This window comes from Sarcophilus harrisii, chromosome 3 (genome assembly GCF_902635505.1).
Source record: "Sarcophilus harrisii chromosome 3, mSarHar1.11, whole genome shotgun sequence".
Classification (NCBI taxonomy): Eukaryota; Metazoa; Chordata; class Mammalia; order Dasyuromorphia; family Dasyuridae; genus Sarcophilus; species Sarcophilus harrisii.
Window position 1 is genome coordinate 254,501,234 of NC_045428.1, and position 20,421 is coordinate 254,521,654.

The window sequence follows — 20,421 nt, forward strand, 5'->3', positions numbered from 1 at the left end:
CAATTTTGATCAAACAGTAAGTTCTTATCCCAAAAGCTGGGATCTTTGGGTTATCAAAGACTAGGTTGCTATATTTGTTGACTGTTTTATCCTTGAACCTAATCTATTCCACTGATCAACTAATCTATTCCTTAGCCAATACCAAATAGTTTTGGTAACTGCTGCTCTATAATATAATTTTAGATCTGGTACAGCTAAGCCACCTTCATTTGATTTTTTTCATTAATTCCTTGAAATTCTTGACCTTTTGTTTTTCCATATGAACTTTGTTGTTATTTTTTCTAGGTCATTAAAATAGTTTTTGGGAGTCTGATTGGTATAGCGCTAAATAAATAGATTAGTTTAGGTAATATTGTCATCTTTATTATATTTGCTCGCCCTATCCAAGAGCATTTAATATTTTCAATTGGTTAGATCAGACTTAATTTGTGTGAAAAGTGGTCTGTAATTTTGCTCATAAAGTTTCTGATTTTCCTTGGCAGATAGATTCCTAAATATTTTATATTATCAGTAGTTACTTTAAATGGAATTTCTCTTTGTAACTCTGACTGTTGGATTTTGTTAGTGATATATAAGAATGCTGATGACTTATGTGGGTTTATTTTATAATCAGCAACTTTGCTAAAGTTGTGGATTATTTCTAATAACTTTTAGCAGAATCTCTGGGGTTCTCTAAGTATACCATCATGTCATCGGCAAAGAGTGATAATTTGGTTTCCTCATTGCCTATTCTTATTCCTTTAATCTCTTTCTCAGCTCTTATTGCTATAGCTAGCGTTTCTAATACAATATTAAATAGTAACAGTGATAGTGGGGAACCTTGTTTCACTCCAGATGGCTAACAGGAATTTAAAGTGTACCCAGTTAGTATAGATGAATAATTTCCTCTAGTTCCATTCAGTAATTATATAAAAGCGGAGATGTCAAATGGTAGAGTAATGGCAGATCTAAGGTTTGGCAAATGATAAGGACTAATATAGGACAAGAGGTGAGGATTCCAGAGTCAATAATAATATAGGACTGACATAGCTAATTATAAGGTAATGTCTTGATAAAAGTAATGAGAAATACTAGAAGGACTTAGAGGTCTGGAGAGTAAAAAACATTTTTAGGAGAGGTAGGACATAGGGACAATTAGAGCTTATGGCCAGATAGATATCAGGGTTGGCTTTCTGATATGTTTACTTGTATTTGTTTTAAAGGAAAACAGTTAATTTTGAGATACAAAGCTTGACTACTTAATTTAGAAGATTAAAGAATTGGAAGGTCAAGGGGTTTGTTCCCCCCAGTTTAAGGTGGATAGGATAGAAGATGATGACACAGGTACTGAACTCTCTGAGAAAGGAAGAAGAATAGTATAATAGGCACTTAAAACTTAACATATTCAAAGTGGAAAACATTATCCTTCCCCTTAAAACTTCCACTCATTCCTAACGTTCCTATTTTTGTCATAGGGATTATTACACTTTCAGACATAACCCCAGAGTATGTTTGTCTCTTCACTCTCCACCATTCCTTTTCTTTCCATTCATGTGTTCATCAATTGCAATAGTATCCTTTTTGGCTCTCTTGATCCCTTCTTCAAATAAATATAGGTGCGACTGTGTCACTATTCTGCTCAAGAATTTTCAGTGGATGCCAATTACGTCTAAGCTGAAGTGTACACTTTTGTTTGGCAATAAAGCCTTCCATAATCTTAAAATATACACCCTGCCTCTTTCTAGCTTTCTAGCTCATATCACTCTCTCTCGTATTGGCTTACATTGGGTGTTCTGTACACATCATTTCATTTCCATGTCTGCCTAAGCATTTGTGCTTCAACATGCCTTACACATTCCCTTCTTCATCATGTGTTTTGGTTTTTGTATTCCCAGTGTCCAATATAGTTCTTTTTGATAAATGCTTCCTGAATTGTGTGACCCTGAGGAGGTTAAAAGCATGGAGTCTCCCCATATGTAAAAATTAAGGCAATAAGAGTTGTAACACATACCTCACTGAACTCTTGTGTAGTATGTGCTTTGTAAACTATACAGCAGGACATAAACATGAGCTATCATTGTTTCCCTTCTTATCTCGTCTGTCTGTATGTCTGTCTCTCTTTGTGTCTCTTTTTCTATTTCTCTCTCTGTCTCTGTCTCTCTCTGTGTCTCTCTGTGTGTCTCTCTCTCTCTCTCTCACACACACATATCCCCTAAAACCAAATCCAGAAAAATGCATGCTAGAATAAATAAAAAGCTTATATGTGCATAACAGACAACTTGAAAAGTAGTTTAATTTTTTTTCCTGCAGCTTTCTCAAAAGAGATCTACACCAATTAAAATGGGATTTAGCTAAAATAATTCTTTAAAAACATTGGCAAGCTGTCCTCTTAGATCTGACACATCTTTTAGAAAATTATAATACAGGACCCCTCCCTTTCTTGCTCTTTTCATTTTTGTATTTTCAATTCCGTTATTACTATTTTGTGCTGCCTTTTTACTAGATTCTCTATGCAGCAATATTTTCCTTCTGATTTCATAGGGTTCAGGGACTGAGTAGTAAGCTGAGGAAGAGTTTGCTGGGGGTTTTTTATGGCAGCATAAAGCCATTAAAGTAAAGGCTAACTATTCACAAGAAGCACAATACTCGCCATCAATCAACTTGCATCTCTCTCTCTCTCTCCCTCTCCCTCTCTCTGTCTCTCTCTTCCTCTCTTTTGGCTTAAGTGTTGGCCTCTAAGGTTCTAACACTTTCATGTTTGCAAAAGAAACTCAGAAAGAAAAGTGGCATCCATTGTCTGACATAAGCAAGAGAGTTAACTGCATACACTTGCTAAATAAATCTAAAGCTATTTAACTTTTTGATAGGTTGTGACAAAAAGAGAAGGCAGACAGAAATGAGTAATGAATTTTAATGTTTTGGAATATGGGCACAGAATGAGGTACCAAAAGCATCAGAACCCTGATTCTCTTCTGTTGGTTTCTATTTCCAGCATCTTGCAAAAATATCCTCAACTACTTCCTCCCAAGTCTCTGCTCTTAATCTACCATATCAATCGACAAAATTATGAAGCTATTGAGAAGTAATTTTTCATGGGCCTCAAGGGAACAAACCTTTTGATTGACTTTAGTGGCAGCCACAGTCATGTTGCGTAGATCCTGGGGGTTACAATCGCTGGTATTCATGCAGCAGCTGGGAGGGATCCCATGTTCCACAAAGTATGGGCTGGTACTCCAGTTAGTATAATTCTGGACACCACAGCAGCTCAGCTACAAAGAACAAAAACAAATTCTGGGAAATTACTTGTATCAAGATCCTCTTGCCTCCTTCACTAACTTTCTATATGAAAGAGAATGAAACCAAGAATCACAAGGTAGTCATTCCTTAATTTTTTTATGAGTTAATACCTCACTCACCATCTTCCTGTCTTCTCCAGCTTATAGCTAGCTCATAATAGGAGACCTTCAGCATCCATGTTGATGCTCCCTAAGACATCTTCACTCCTGGAGCTCCTCTATCTCCTACCTTAGCCATGCACAGGATTCAGATCCCAGATCTCACCTTTACTCAGAAGAGTTTCACTTACACAATAAAAGCTAGAATAAGCTTGACCCCATTCTTTTCCATCTTCTCCAGCAGACTAACTTCAATTCCCTCTCTTTACTCTTCAATATTTGTCCTATTTACTGATTTCTTTGATGCTTCAAATATGACCAAATCTTCCCAATTCTTAATTCACTGGACCCTACCAATCCCTCAAAATAATCACCCCATCTCCCTTTCTCAATAAAACTCTTAGAAAAAGTCATCTCATTCACTTTCTTTCACTTACTTCTTAATTGACTCCTGTTTTTTAATCTCATCATTCAACTGAAACTGTTCACTCTAAAATTACCAATTCCTTTTTAAGTGACTTAGCTGATAATATTTCTTCTGTACTTATTCTTTAATCTGTTGTCTCCACTGACCTTCTAAAAGTTCTCTTCTAAATGAGATTTCATAATATGATTGTCCTCTTACCTATCTATTCAATGCTTCTTAGACTTCTTAATTAGAATATCATGCAGATTATATCCCTAACTTTGGGTACACCAAAAGTTTTATTTTTTCATTTCCTTGATGAACTTAAAAGATCCCATGTATTTAATTATCACCTTAACTCACATCCCTTTTAGATCAACAAGCCTCAGAAACTCTTCTGAACTCCAATCCACACATTACCACCTGTGTATTAAACATGTCATCTTTCTAGTGGACACAATTCTGCTATTATTAAGGCATGTATTCAGTAAAGAAATATTTTTTGTTACTAAGGCATGTGATCCAGGAGGGATTTGTTTTTTCTGTGAAGTTTTTAGTCTCTGGATAAATTGTTAAAAGCCAATCTGTAGGTAACTGAGCTCAGGGTTACTATTTTATCTCTCAAGCAATGACATGATCAAAAAATAAAAATAATAATAGTAAATCTTCACCCTGGGGAAGGCTATAAAATTAATGATAGCTGTACATCACAAAGCAAACCATAAACTGCAATTGATGAATGACTTTGCTGAGAGTTCTCTCCTTAACTACCTATCTTGACATTTTAAACTTACACTCTCCTGCACATCATCCACTGCACGGCTTCTCTCATCATTCCCATTGTAGTTCTGCATGGCTTCAGTATAGGTCCTAAGGAAGGTGTCCTTGATCTAAGAAAGAATAGCAGACAGGCAAAATGAGGTCATTTCACCATTTGAAAAGCTCAGTCGTCAACAACAACAACAACAACAACAAAAAGGATTGGTACTTTTTGCACTATGCTAAGTGCTGGGAATGCTAAGAAAAGCAAATTCATGTTAACTCGCTAGTTTTCATTTTTGGATAACTCTGGGAAAACTGCGAGTGAATTACAACTCCTAGGAATTAGAGCTAAGGAGGAGACATACACAACTCTTAAAGTTCAAGGGATATTCAGAGATCACTCAGCCCAATTTCCTCATCTCTACAGGAAGAAATGAAGGCTTAGAAAAATGTTTCTTAAAGTCTTATAACAAGAGGAGCTTTTTTGTTTTTATATATATACATATGTATATTTACATATACATATATATTTAAAAAAACAAGAATGAAGATTGACTTTTCTTCATGACTTGCTTAAGTATTAATGTCTAGAACTGACAATATAAAAGGTAAGTTGGCTCCAGAATTAAATAGAGAGTAGTCTGGATTATCTTCAGGAATTTGAAAAGCACATTTAAACACACCAAGCTTCTTCTAGAAACAAAAATCCATATTTTTAATACAAAAATTCTACTAGCATTATTGTTTGGATGTGAGACATGCAATACAACAGTCTTTTAAGAATTGAAGATGAATAAAAGAGAGAAGTGCTGGGGTGAAGAGCCAGCATGCAGGTTGCTACACATAATCAAAGAATAACTTCAAAGAAAAAGAGAAATAAAAATTGTCAAGAAGGAATGTATATAAAGAGAGGCTGGTACTGATGACCTAGTTAAGGGGAAAGATGGTAGGTGGACAGTCTTGTTATCTTTGTGATGGTGGGAAGTGAGGAAGATTCACAGTATACTGGGTAGAGACAAGAAGAGTCTTACAGGATAGGCAGCTATGCACAGGTTGCAATTTGCTTCAATGAAGAGGATAGTCAAACTTATGAAATCAGAAACTTCTTTAAGCATTTGAAAAGGATGACTTAGGGGAGGTTAGTGATGAGCATAGTGAACTGACTGGAAAAAAAAATCCATTCCTGAAACACTACCTCTTATCACCTGCTTGGGAATACTAGGGCCATGGTTCTGTTATTTGTTTGTGAAAAGGTATTTATTTAATGAAGTGGAAGCAGGGGACTGTCAGAGATGGATAGTATTTAGGCAAAGGAAAGTCTGTGTTTGAAAAGTTGAAACAAGATAAAGAGAATACTACATTCTGAGTCAGTGACTAATTAGTTTCTCTACACATCTGATTTGGATTTGTGCTCTTTACCATGGTTTCACTCACTCTCACTCCAAGTAGAATTCTAATGAAAAGGTCATTTTAAGGGATATTAAAACCAGCTGTAGAAATTCCCACTGCTTCTCAGGAAGGAAAAAAAAAAAACTGATAAGCTCTACTGACCAACATTTGCTTAAGAAAAAAATGGAGAAAGCATTTCCTTTAATCCTCCTCTCTGAATTTTTGAAATAGTTTAATTTATTAATTTAAAAACCATAAACACACATATCTACATGTATTTTACTGTTACTTCTGGGAAGATGTAATATTTACAATGTAGCAAAGAAATTAATTTGGTCTGGCTCTGTAGCCGTGAAAATCCTCCCTCTGTTATGTGTGCATCATAATGAAAGAGGTATATTTCAAAAGCATATTAATTCTACAGAACATGCTTTGTCACTGTAACAGGGCTAGAAAATGACCTGTCATGATGGGACACATACAGACTGCTTAAGAACAAATATCCAATAATTAGGCTTTGAGCTTTGGCCAAATCTGTTCTTTTGAAATCATAATTTCAGCCTATGATGCAGCTAAAAAACTACTACCATTCAAGTAAATAAACCAAACTCAGCATTTTGTATGTGCTATGAACATTTTCAAAGATTTCAGTGAATCTTCCCTTCTAAAAATCATGTGGCTCCTGTTTGCTGATGTGAATGAACTTACCTCATGACGAAACACAAAACCTGAGATGCCAGCCACCAGTTCAGCCAGGAACACCAGAGACAAGAACATGGCATACTGAGAGGAAAAAGGGACAAAATCAAATGTGAAGAATTAAAATCAGGATACTTCTAGGAATAGATTTAAGCTAGAAGCTGGGCAATAAATACTGGGGTAAAAAACTTTTAAAATACACATTTCTCTTTTCTGTCCAAAAAGAAATCTCAAATATTTACCTCTATCGAGTCATAGATGGTGGTCTGACAGGGTTAGAATGGTGTTCAATGGTTCTATAGTTTGATCAATCACTATGTGGTCATTACATTGACTGCATGTGTACCTATTTGTATAGCAGGCTTAAATATTTTTGCTAGGTTACTTTTATATATGTTAATGGCAGAAAATCCCCCAAAATGGGATTATTCCAACTGAAACAACAATAATCATAACATAGGATTAATGATTTGGGGATGAATAATGTAGAGATAACAATATGAATATTAACTAGTTCATGGTCAACTCTTCTAAATACTTTGCATATCACAATTTTTTCCTAATTCCAAGAGAATTCTTTCTGCATATCCTTATCACTGTAAATAGATCACAGACTTTACCCAATGGGTTCTTGGAAGTATCACCTCAAATGCTGTAATATTCACCTGTAAAACTTTTGCTTTGTATGTAGTGCTCACAAGCCTTTTACCAGGTTCAACTTAGTAGCCAAAAATCCTTCCATTTATGTCTTTGGTGCTCACAAAGGGAGGAAAGGTTAGCAAAAGAAGCACTAATTCTGGAAATTCTACCTTTTTATATAGCACTAGCAGTGTTTATCTGTCTTTTCAGCGAAGAATGTGATAACTAGGGTACCCTGGCCATTAAGAATAGCCTGATGTCGGAAGTTGAAGTTGCTGCATCAACCTACCTTACCTTCCCATCAGCTTCCTTTTCCTTCAACTAGACAGCAGTTTGCTATTTGCTACTGAATTACTGGTGTGTTTGTTTATGGGATAAAACTATCAAAGGATTATATATTCTGTTCAATTTGCAGGTAAGTTATTCTGCTGACAGTCCTACCACTGGCAACATAATATTGCCAGGTGAAAAAATAAACACAATGCTGGGGATATAAAACCTCTTTTCCCTTTTTTTCCACTATTTAAAAATTTTTTCCTTAGAATAATAAAGAGCTGAAAGGGTCCTTAGAGATCTGGTATATCTCTTGTCATTTTATGGAAGAAAAAAAAATAAAACCCAGGGAGATGCATGACATGTCCAAGGGTACAGGCAGAGCTGAGACAACACCCCATTTCTTTTTTACTGCTCTTCTTAATTGCTCCTAGATACTTACTTTTATCTTGTAGTCCTATGGGTCTGGAGGAGTACTCAGGGGTTCTGCAGTCTGAGCAAGGGCCACATTTTACATTTCTGTGTCTGTGCAGATATCAGGCTTAAGTTCTTTTACTGGGTCAGTAACCATTGCTGCGAAAATAGTTGTCTCTCCTCCTTGCCCAAGGTCAACCTTCCCCCACTACTCAGACATATTAAAATGAAAAATAAACTCGTTTTTGAGAAGCCCTGGATGGATAAGCCCAATTCCCAGTACTTGGTGTATTCTAAGCAATGCACACCAGTACAGGTGCATGCACATGCCCTCTATGTGGGGAAGGCAGGGACATTTGTACATTTTGTACATTTTACTTCTAGAGGGAAAGGCTGATGAGGTCCTGCTGTCCCCTCCCAATGGAGGCTGACAAAGAGACCAATTAATCACAATTGTCAAAGTAGTTTCTTCTATGTGAATTGGACACAGAACAAGTTCTGTCACAGGTAACAGTGACTGTTGAGTCATTACCTCCCAGGACTAAGCTCAAGCACATAGGGTGGAGTGAAAGACTTGCTGCCACTGGGTGGCACATTTTACAGTTCCCAGTTAATGAAATTTGACATTAAGTGGGGACCTGGCCGCCTTTCATTTACAAAATTACTACAGCAATTCTCATAAATGAAGAGTGTTATAAAAGGCATTTTCAGCACAAAATGTAGACACATGGCTAGCCAAAACACTAATAATCCAACAGCATCCCAACCCAAAATTCCAGCCCTTCTTTCTGCTTGCTAATGTAAATGAAGTGTAAAAGGGTAAATATACTTTTAACTTTGGTCCTAACAGCTGGCATCTTATGACTGTAGCAAGAAACGAAGTAACTCATCTGACAAAGGAAAAGTGTCTAGTGCCTCAGAACATTCACATTTTATCTCCTGTTTACCATTTTCCCTCTTCTCTTTCACATTTCTTTAAATACTAGGTTACTGAGGAAGAAGAACACAATAGCTTTTAAGGGGCAAAAAGCACAGCCGTAATTCTAGACCAGGATAAAGCAACCTAACATTGTGCAAACTTTCGGCTAAGCTGTGCTCTATGACACAGCTGGATCTCTGGGGTTTGTGGCTAGACAGTGTTAATTGAGTAGAAGGGTGAATAAGCCAAATGCAACCACAGTTGAGATGAGAAAATGGATTTCCCAAAAGGGAACAAGCCAAATGGAAGGCTGCTGGTCATGCTCCTGAGTTACTTGGTGAAAATGTGTACTGCAGCTAAAGGAAGTTTCCAGCATAGCATGTAAAGCTGGCATCAGGGCATTTTAGCATGAGGTTATAAAGGTTATCTTTACATTCCCTAGCAACAGGCTTTTACCAGCTGGCCCCACAGAGGGGACCCACTGTTGTTTTTAGCACTCTTTTTTGTGTTAGTTTGGCTAAAATTGATTTTTGCTTTGTTTTTAGCAAGGAGCTAACAGCTAAATGAGTCTATATTGAGACTTTCTTGCCTAAGGAAGCACTATTTCTCATCAGTATGACTTTTTTGAAAAAAGTCACAGTATAAGCAATTCCAATATCACACCACATTATATTGACACACTTACCAGTTTTAACATCCATGGGCTTCCACGACATGTCGCAAAGCATCCAAACAGGCCAAAGACCACAATGGTGGTACCAGTTCCAATGAGCACATAGGGGGCATTGGTGGAGTTCTCTGCAATAAGAGAAATGTATGTGCCCAAAGTAAGCTTTCCCCAGACTCCAACTGCCAGAAGAATAACACCAGTAATCTGAAAGAGAAGGAGAGGGAAGAAAAGATGAAGTATTTAATTAGGATAAATAGTCAGGATTAATAGAAAGTAACCAATTTTTGAAATTTAAGTCAAGGTGTCTAGAGACATGATGATTGTGATTCCAGAATCTTAAGTCATAACGTACTAAGGTTTTGTAACAAATAAAAAAATTTTTTTAAAAATGTAATTCTTTTATATCCAATGCCAAACCATGATACATGAAATTGATAATAGTTATCTAATGATTAATATAAAGAGGTGTTTCAGTTCTTAATTTTACAAAATACATGTAGGAATTACAAGAAGCCAAAATCTCGGAAGTTCAAATGTGACCAAAGACATTTAGTAGCTGTGGGACCTTGGGCAGGTAGGTCACTTAACCCCATCTGCCTCAGTTTCCTCATCTGTAAAATGATCTGAAGAAGGGAATGGCTAACACTCCAGTATTTTTGCTAAGAAAGCCCCAAATGGGGTCACAAAGAGCCAGATACAACTGAGAAAGCTAGCAAACAATATGCGGTCTTGGATAAGTTACTTATGCTTACTAAGCCTCTCTTCTCTTCAAGGCCAAAGAATACCCACTGAACTATTGTGAGGGAAATTTATTTCAATGACTGTATAAATCCAAGCTAAGTATTGTTACTTTTTGGAGAAAAAGATGACTGATTTCCTCTTTTAGGCTATATTTTATTAGCAAAATTACCATTACATTAAAAATTTCTTCTAAAAGAGCATTTCCAAACGCCACTGATCAAACCATTTTGGGAAGGAGGGGATTCTCTTTTCCTAAGCAATATTCAATACTATAAAATTCAAGGACAACAGTAGAACTTGAATAGTCCTCCTGGACTAGGTGTAACTCTATTTGCCCAGATCCCAAAACTAGATCACCAAATGCCGTCTGGGGAGTGCACCTAAATTCTAGAATTTAGCACCACGTATTATTCTTCAAGTCCACTTCTCTTTTTTTATTAAGAGATGATAATGTATACTCAAGAAGGGTTGGAATATAATTGAGGAAAAAAGTAGAAGAAACAATTTGGCATTTTAAAAAACAGAACTAAACACATAAAGCTTGTAGCTGGTCGTGATCTGCTATTATTGATAGCGAAACAGGCATTGGAAAGAAGTGAGATGACACGTTCAATGTTCTCTGCTGACATCTGGTGGGCAAGTAGTAAACATTTCTATTTCCTTTTTCTTTTTTCCCCTATTTATGCCTAATTATTTAAGGAGAATATAAAATGTTACCTCATTTCATGTACAGGTGTTTAAATAACTTTGGGGTTAGTATGAAGGTGAGATATACTTGGGAGCCTAGATAGGAAAGAATAGTGCTATGAATATGTGTATATGAACACATCTTTGTGTGTATTTGTATATATCTACAACTTTTGATTTCAATGAATAACTCTAAAACCAGATAATCCAATGTCCTGAGCAGTCAAGAAAACTTGCTATATGATATAGTAACTTAACATTCAACAATTCAGAAATACACCCTACAGACCAAGGTAATTCTGTGGACAAAGCATATTTTGATCTTACATGGCATTTGACAAAGTGTCTCACAATATCCTTGTGAACGAGATGGAGAGATAATTAATCAATCCACAAGTATTTATTAAGTATTTAACTATGTGCTGTAAACTGCTGAAGATGAGGATATAAAGACAAAAAATAAAACAGAACTATGTCTATATATAAGGATTACAAAACGTATACAAAAGAAATAGAAATGAGTTTAATTGTAATTGTAGAAGAATCAGAAAAATCTTCATGTAGAAGGTAGTTCTCGCAGACAATGATGGATTTTGCAAGGCAAAGGTGAGGAGGGAGTGTATTCTAGACAACTGATATGGCCATTGCAAAAACATGGAGAGAGGAGATGAATTTCATTATATGTGCATGAGAAACAAAAAGAACTTCAGGTGGCCTACACATTAGAATGTAGGAAAAGAAGAAGTGTACAAGATTAGAAGGATGGATTCACATCCAAATCATGAATCCAAATCTTTAAAAGATAAACAGATGAGTTTTTATTGTATCCTACAAGCAAGAAAGAATCACTAGGATTTACTGAGTAGGCAAGTGACATGGTCTGATCTGCCTTTAATGAAAATCATTTTGGTAATTTTGTAGAGAGAATGGATTACAGTGGGAAGAGAGTTGAGACATAGACACAGGTTGTTGCAATAATCTAGGAGAGAGGTAATAAAGACCTAAATTAAGATTGTGATTGTGTGAACAGAAAGAAAGGGACTAGGTAAGAGAGGCGGTGTAAACAGAAATGGCAAGTTCTGAAAACTAACCGGATATTGGGGTAAGGGAAAGTAAGGGGATGAAGGAGATGTATAGCTTATCTACAATAATTGTTATATCAATGTATAAAATTTATATATGTCAATGAACTTATATACAGAATGTCCTATATGCAAAACTACATTAAGACTTATGGGATGCCTTGTATAGTGCTGGGAATCATCTGCATGGAGAGGCTAATTAAACTTATGGGAGCTGATGACATCAACAAATGAGATAGTATCCATGGGGAAGAAAGCCCAAACCAGAGCCTTAGGGAACATACCCATACACAGTTAGTGGGCATGATTTCAATAAAGATTCAGCCAAGAGATTCAGGAAGAATCATACAGTAGAAGTTGAAACAGTAGAGAACAGTGTCATAAAAATCTGAAGAGGAGAGAATATTTAAGAAGAAAATGTGATCAACAGTCAAAATACTTTAGAGTTCAAGAAGATGAGAACTGAAAAAAAGGTTGTGAGATTTGGTAATTAAAGAAATATGTGATGTGTTTGTGGAGAGCACAGTTTCAGTTGAATAATGAAATGAGAACCCAGATTATAAAGCACATAGAGGACAGTGAGTGGAGATGAAGGGAAGCCACCTAATATATTGGTTTTCTCAAGGAGTATAGTCAAGAAGGGGAGAAAATATTTAGGATGGTAGCTAGTGGAGATATTTAGATCACAAGATTTTTTTTTAATGAACATATTTGTAGGCAGCAGAGAAAGCAACAGTAGATAGAGATGGAAGAAAGACAAATGAGGGATAGCAATGGGGGCAATCTGTTAGAGATGATAGTAAGGGATAGGTTTGCCTTGGCAAGAAATGCCACCTTTTCTTGCAAGATGGAATTGAGGAAAAATAGTGGGAAGAGATATCTAAGTAATATGTGATGGGAGGGAACTGTTAGTGAAAAGACCTCAATATTTTTAGAAGTCTGAGAAGTCCTCAACTAATGAAATAGGGGATAAAAAAAAAAAAAAGGAAATAGGTGCTATAAAAGTCTTGTAGAGAAAAAAGTTATTAATTAGCTACAGTCGTTTTTGGATCACCCTCAACAACATTCTTCCCAATTCTTAGATCCAAGCTAGTTGTACCATGTTTCTAAAGTCTAAAATGAGATTACAACATTTGATCTTTCAATATCAGTTCCCTTCCCCCCAAACCTCTCCCCCAGCCCAGAACCAAAGAATGGAGTCAATCTTGTAATTTATGTGTGAATTTTTCTTTCTTCTTTTCCTCATCTGCAACACAGCCATTTTCTCAAGCAGTATATTTTCTGCTTTTGGGAATCCCAATATCTATACCATAAGGCCATGAATTTAAAATGGATGTTTCTGCTTTCTTACTAGGATAAACTTTCTAACTCTCTGAAATAACTTGTTTCTGGGAGTTGAAAGAGACACCCATTTCTCAAATAAGTCAGTATATTTTATTTTAATGACTATAACTAATTTTTCTTCCTTAAGAAAAAAAAATTACTTTTGCTTCCAATCAGAAAACACAGTGGCTTCAGAAAAAGACACAGCAGAGGTATAAGGTAAACCACAGTACATGGCCTGGTGCAAATACTACCACCTTACAACCTCTAGGTCAGCCACAAGCCACCCCATCTAACAGAACATCTATCAGCAGCAGTGATTAAGGTTTACCACCTCTCAGAATCAAAGCACTGGGATTTGAGGAGACTAGAGATCATAATTCAACCATCTAATTCTTTAGCACATGGGTTCCTAATTCTTTTTGTATGAGTCATGGTCTCTTTGGCAATCTGGTGAAAACTAAATACTTCCATAGCTTATTTCCTAAACTATCAATTGAAGGAAATTCTTAATTTCAGATAAAGATTTAGGAAAATAAAGATGCGATTTTTTTTCTCACATAAGTTTATAGACTCAATCTAGTAGATGTCAGAATTTATATATGCATTTATATAGGATCAAAGAATTTGGTCCTGAAGAGACCTGAGAGATAAGGAAACTGAAATCTGGAGAATCTATCCAATGTCAAGCAGATAGTCAAAACCTATCACTCTTTCTACTATTACACATTTTATATCTATATTACCAGCATAAAATTTATGAGCACTAAGTCACTTATGGCTATTGTAAATGTAAGCTGAATGATCAAGATGAATTTTATAAAAAGGAAAGTATTCCTCTGAAGAAACATCATGAATTGGGAATGTTGTGTACTCTTAATAAGCTAACTCAATTTTGAGCAAGAGAAGTCATCGGAAAGGCTTCTTGATAAAGATTTATCTTTTTGGTCTCTATTCCCTGTAGAATAAAAAATAAATTCTTGTGTGATTCTATCCCTGGTAGTAATTTCTCTGGAGAAGAGATTACCCATAGAGAGAAGAACAAAAGGTTAAAGGTTGGTCTTGGGGAATGCCCACCTTTAGGATTTGGGAGAAGAAAGGAGGCAGAACTCTCAAAAGGGTTTGGAGGAAAGCTGAGCTAGAACAAAAAAAAAGCCAGGAAAAGAAAGGAGGGAAAGTCAGTAGTCAATAGAAAATGTGGATCAAGTGTATAGTTAGTGATTAAAACAGTGTTAGTATGACTGAAAACGCAATCTTGCTTCAGTGGCATCATGTTCTGTTCCAAATAAACCAGCCTGGACATGCCCCTTTTTAATTAATTACCTTCATACTTCTATAAAGCCTCATTTAATTATAGTTTGTATTTAAAGTATTACTTTACTAAAAAAAACTGTTGGGAGTCACGTTCAGTGGGCAGAAATACAGAAATGAGCACAAAACAAACAGAGTTCTGGGTTTCCACCCAAATTTTAAAGGAGAGCCTTCTGCTATGAGATGTTTAGATTATATATTAAATAGTTATAGGGATTAAAAAAAAATCATACATATGAGCTGCTAGGGATTTATAATTCTGGATCTCATAGTTCACTGATTCAATATACTTAATTTCTCTACTTATGAAATAAAGTAAATGATAATTTCATAGTAAACTAGATTCCTTTATTTCTGGCTAGCTTTAAGACTTCACTAAGTGATCAAAGACAAATCAATTAATTGATTTCCTCATCTGTACCTTGATTCCTAATGAATAGACTGGAGGAAATTATGTCTGAGATAATTTCCATCTTCTAATATGCTATGATTTTGTGGAATATAACTATTATCATATAATGACCATAATCAAAAGGAGATGTGAAGACCTACAGTTAGATATTTATTCTATACTAAGCATTTCTTTTTTAAAAAAATATTTTACTTTTCTCAGTTACATATAAAAGTTTTTTTACATTTGTTTTTAAAACTTTAAGTTCTAGATTCTTTCCTTTTTTCCTCTTCAACCACACCCTATCTCTGAGAAGGTACATGGAAAGTTATGCAAAACATTTCTATGAAAGTCATATTGCCAAAGAAAACAGAGATCGCCCCAACCTCCCCAAAAAAGAAACCCTCAAGAAAAAATAAAGCAAAAAAAAAAAAAAAAAAAAAAAAAAAAAAAAAAAAAAAAAAAAAGAATGCTTCAATCTGTATTCAAACACAATCAGTTCTTTCTCTGGGTATAGATAGCATTTTTCATCCTAAATCCTTTAGAACAGTCTTGGATCATTGCATTGCTAAGAATAGCAAAGTCATTCATAGCTGATCATCCCACAACATTGCTATTACATTTGTACACAGTACATTTCACTTTGCATGAGCTTAAGGAGGACTTTCCAGGTTTTTCTGAGAGCATCCTGCTCATCATTTCTGAGACAATAGTATTCCATCATAATTATATAGCACAATTATTCAGCTATTCCTCCACTGATGGGCATTCCTTCAATTTCCAATTATTTGCCCTAAGAAAAGAACTAATATAAATATTTTTTGTAAATATATAGGTCCTTTTCCTTTATTAAAAAATATCGTTCAAATTACATGCCTAATAGTGGTATTGGTAGGTCAAAGGACATGTATGACTTTATGGACCTTTGACATGTTAAGCTTTCACTAGTGTCCTGGTAGAGCTTTTAATCTCTGATGTGGAAGTAGGTGTGTGCTTCAAGCATACAGAGGTAGGTGGGTCCCAAACCACAGATTGCATGCTGAGTCCATTTTTTTGTATATATACTGCTGCATTTTTATATTCTGATATTTGTTGAAGCTATTAACTCAATTAGTTCCTTTCCTGAATTCTTAGTATTTTTCTAAGTAAAACATGTTATCAACAAAGAAAATCATTTCATTTCCTCATCTTTACATATTTTATTTACATATTTCATTTCTTTTGTGTTATTGACATTGTTAGCATTTTTATGTAGAATGAATATAAAATATAGAATTTCTATATTTTCCATTCTATATTCTCTAATTTTTCTATATTTTCATATTTATACCTTATATATAGAATTTGAACAAATATGTGAAATAATTGAAGGAGTGGGGTAAGACTTTGCTTTATGTTTATATTTATTCAAAAGGCTTCTGGTATATCCCAATTACATATGATGTTTGCTTTGGGTATTAGTTAGATAATTTTTATTGTACTAAAAAAAAAAAAGATTCCTCTATATCTATGCTTTGTAAAATTTTTCATACAAATGGCCTGGTAGGCAACATAGTGAACAGACCACTGGATTTGGTTTCAAGAAGACCTAAGTTTGAATCATGTCTCAGATTACTAGCTGTGATTCTGGGCAAATCATTTAACTTCTCCAAGTTTGTTTCCTTTTGTATAAAATGGGGCTTGATATCAGCTACCTTATAGGGTAGGTGTACGGATCAAATCAGATAACACATGTAAAAGTTCTTTTTAAAACTTATAGAACTATATAAATTGCAAACTGATGGTGATAATGATTATGATGGTGATTTATTCTATACTTTGTCAAAGGCTTTTTGTCTGCATTTTTTTTATTAAAACATAGTTTGAGAGATTATTGTCTTTAATATGATTATATTGATTGTTTTCTTAATTTTGAATCATCCTTGCATTCTTTGTATAAATTCCACTTAGTTATACAATTAATGATTTCTTAGATAAACTGCTATAGTCTGACAGGATTTTACTTAACATTTTGGAATCAATATTCATTAATGATACTGGTATGTATTCTTTGCTTTATAATTCTATGATCTAGGTATTAGGACTATATATGTGTGATAAAAAGAATGTGATTTTCAATATTGTCTGATAATAACCTGTAGCATTCAGAATTCTCCTGCAAATACATCAAGAGTAGGAATTTTTTTCCTTTGGTAGTAGTTCCTTCGTAGCTCTATTTCCTTTTCTGAGATTGGATATATTTAAGAATGTCAATTTGGCATTCTGTTAGTTTGGGCATTTTATATTTTCTAAAGTAACTGTCTTTGGAATTCTTCAAAAAGTAATTGAAAGAACTCTAGCTCTGATATTTAAAACATCCTTAATCCTTTATTCCTAAATTCCAAATTGACATCTATGCTGCTTTTTTAACCTACCCAGGAAAAATCATAATCATGACCTAAGGACTAGTAACCTTAACTGAGTTGACACCTATCAATATTTCACAGAGAAGCTCTGGAAATAAACAGATTTTCCTGTGCTCTCCATGATCTGCTCACGTGAAAACTACCTCTAGTGACTACCACACATCCTGGTAGTGCATCTAGCAGCTCTCTATACCAGTGAAATACTGTATGTATCAAAGACACTTTCAAGGGACTAGAGTAAGTAAATGTTCTTGAACAAGATCAAATTCCATTTTCTAACACAGGAGGGCTCTGGTGGCCATATACTCACAATCATTATTTTTCAGCATTACAATGGTGACCTACCTCTTATTAAGGGTAGAAAGAGGGGTGGGGAAGAGGAGGATACCATCTATATATTTCAACCAAAATTATCATGAGAAACAGATTGTGTGCAATCACACATTTCTCACCATAAAATTAATATGCAAGGAAGGGAATCTTTTCTTTTCAAAGATATTGATGAAACACATTAAAAGAGCCTCTTACAGACAGAATCATTCCTTAATCTCTTAAACAGATTTTATGGTTATAATCCTCCCTTCATTTCTTTATATACAAGGAATAGGCTATAAAAATCTATTGAGGGACAGATATATAAGGGCATTTAATTTTTTCCATTGTGTGGTAATATTACTTCTACCTCCACCTACTCTATTCATATAGAATGGTCTCATTCCTAAAGATCTCATGCCCATCTTTACCTGCTCCATAACTATAAGGATTTCTTTCTCCATTCTCATCTACTCAATTCTAGCCACTCTTCAAAGCTGTATTTCTAGTCTAACTTCCAGGAAGTCTCGCTTAGTAATTTATGTACAACAGTGGTATCTCTCCTTTTCTTTCCTTTTCCAGACTGCTTTGGCCCTTGTTTGTAGTTATTTTAGCCTTTACTATATACCGTCTTACATGTTTCATGCCTTGTCTTCTCAAGCAGGTTTCAGGTTCCCTGAAAGCAGGATAACTTTGTGAAACAATTACAGCACATAACTAGTTACACAGCAGATGTTCAATGCATCCTAAAATTAAATTAGTTTAGTCTATTCATTAAAATTCAATTCCTTCAAAAGTAGGCTACCGTTGAGGAAATTGATAGGATTAGGACAACAAGTGGTTAATTGTCAGAACTGGATGAACCACAAGGATTCCATCTTGTGACTCAATTCTGGGGCTACTTAATTTCTATTCAATTATGGGTCTAGCCCAATTTCTGGGTTATGAAAAAACTTCATTCAACTGTGGGAATACTTATTGTATTGAACTTAACCCTCCAGAAAACGTTCACTAAGGACCTAAGTTGTGCTGTCCCAAAACCTGGTTAGATCCAAAGACTGATGCAAGGAATTTTCTCACAATTGTGCATTTCAAACAACCCTTGTGTCTTATCTGAAAACAAGTTCCATATTAATCAATCAGTTATTGCAGCCATAATCCTTTGATTGTTTAGAAACACTTGGGGAAGCAGAACACTTCTTTTCTTCATTTGAAAGAATCACTTATTCACTCTCCTCCTTAAATCTTTCCTCCAAGCTGAAATCAGATTATCTAATGTTGAATTGTTTCCTTTAAATTAATTGACAATTTGATTGTTTTTAATGTATAAAAGTCTGTCTTTCCTTGTTGTCTAAGATTAAGCCAAAGAAGATGCTTGTTCCCAATACATTAGGTAATTGGCATTTATTGTTTACTAAAATAATAAGCTTCTTGAAAACTCTTGTGTCCTCAGTAATTTCATCTTCCACTGCCATACTCTCTGTCTGAATTCCTAGGTAGAACTGAAACTAGTTCTAACTAAACTATGAGAAATTTCATGCTCTACCCCCTTTCTATTTAATTCAATAAACTGTTAGTCACAAGAGAAACTTAGCTTTACAGAACCCTTCTAATTGGGACCACTGTTAGAATAACTACAGTGATCTACATATAACAAATACTTAAAAAATATTTTTCCACTCATTCCATCTATTTACAGATATGCAGAGGCTTTAAAGCAGACATCTGAAAAAGTTTCCAACATGTAGTTCCTTCATAGCCCCAAGCTAGAGCTCCTAGATTTTGTGGTTAATTGAAAGGAATTTTGGCTTTTCCCAAGCTCAGAGTAAAACCATTTGATTGTTCTAGTGTTGTGCCTCAGTTTCCCTAAATTGTTCTGCCTCAGTTTTCCTTATTGTTCTGCTTTAATCCCCCTGGTTGCAATCCCCCTTTTCTGTTCATTAGGACTGAGATAATTAAGGCTGTGGAGATCTGGCCACTTTGGCATTCCAAGAGAGTCATAAAACTCAGATACCTAATTGGCATCCTCTACCTGTGTCTCTCCAGACTTCCTGTCTCTAGCTGAATACGTCTTTCACTCCCAATTTATCAGAATTTATGATCCTACCCCCAACCTGTTAGAACCGGATTGATGGTATTCAGACTCAACCCCTTGCCTTTGTCTCCCCAGATTGCTAGAGCCCTATAAAATTCAATGGAATCTCACATTCAATGCTGAATTCTTTGAGACAAAGTCCAATTCATCCCTGGGGGCAAAATGGATTCTGCTCTCCCCCCCCCCCCCCCCCCCCCCCCCAGACAATCTCTCCCTCTCAGAAATTCAAATAAAATGTTAAAAACTCTCTACTCTCTATATATTGCTTCAGTTTCTCTGGCATTATACTGTCTATTCATATTTATATGACACTTTCCAGGTTATGAAGATTTTCCCCCACACACAGAAAATCTATGAGAAAGTATAGGAATTATTCCCATTTTGCAAGGTACTTTCTGGACAAAACTTTTGACCTCTTAGGACAGTTGTTCCTCTCATTTCATAGAGGAAAAACCTGAAACTCAGAGAAGTAGTCACACTAATTCATCAAAAAAAAGTCATCCTAATCTCATATCAACTACAGTTTTTT

The 20,421-nt window shown here is 35.2% G+C and overlaps 1 protein-coding gene across 2 annotated transcripts in view; it reads right to left on the reverse strand.

Annotated features, from left to right (window-relative positions):
- Window positions 1-20,421, reverse strand: part of TSPAN7 (tetraspanin 7) — a 106,928-nt gene that overhangs the window by 23,418 nt on the left and 63,089 nt on the right. For both annotated transcript variants that reach the window (XM_012544432.3, XM_003763465.3), the window contains exons 2-5: window positions 9,561-9,749; window positions 6,640-6,714; window positions 4,575-4,670; window positions 3,093-3,248 (exon numbers count right to left, since the gene is read on the reverse strand). In XM_012544432.3, coding sequence (XP_012399886.1) covers window positions 3,093-3,248; window positions 4,575-4,670; window positions 6,640-6,714; window positions 9,561-9,749 — 516 coding nt within the window. The remainder of the gene's footprint in view (window positions 1-3,092; window positions 3,249-4,574; window positions 4,671-6,639; window positions 6,715-9,560; window positions 9,750-20,421) is intronic.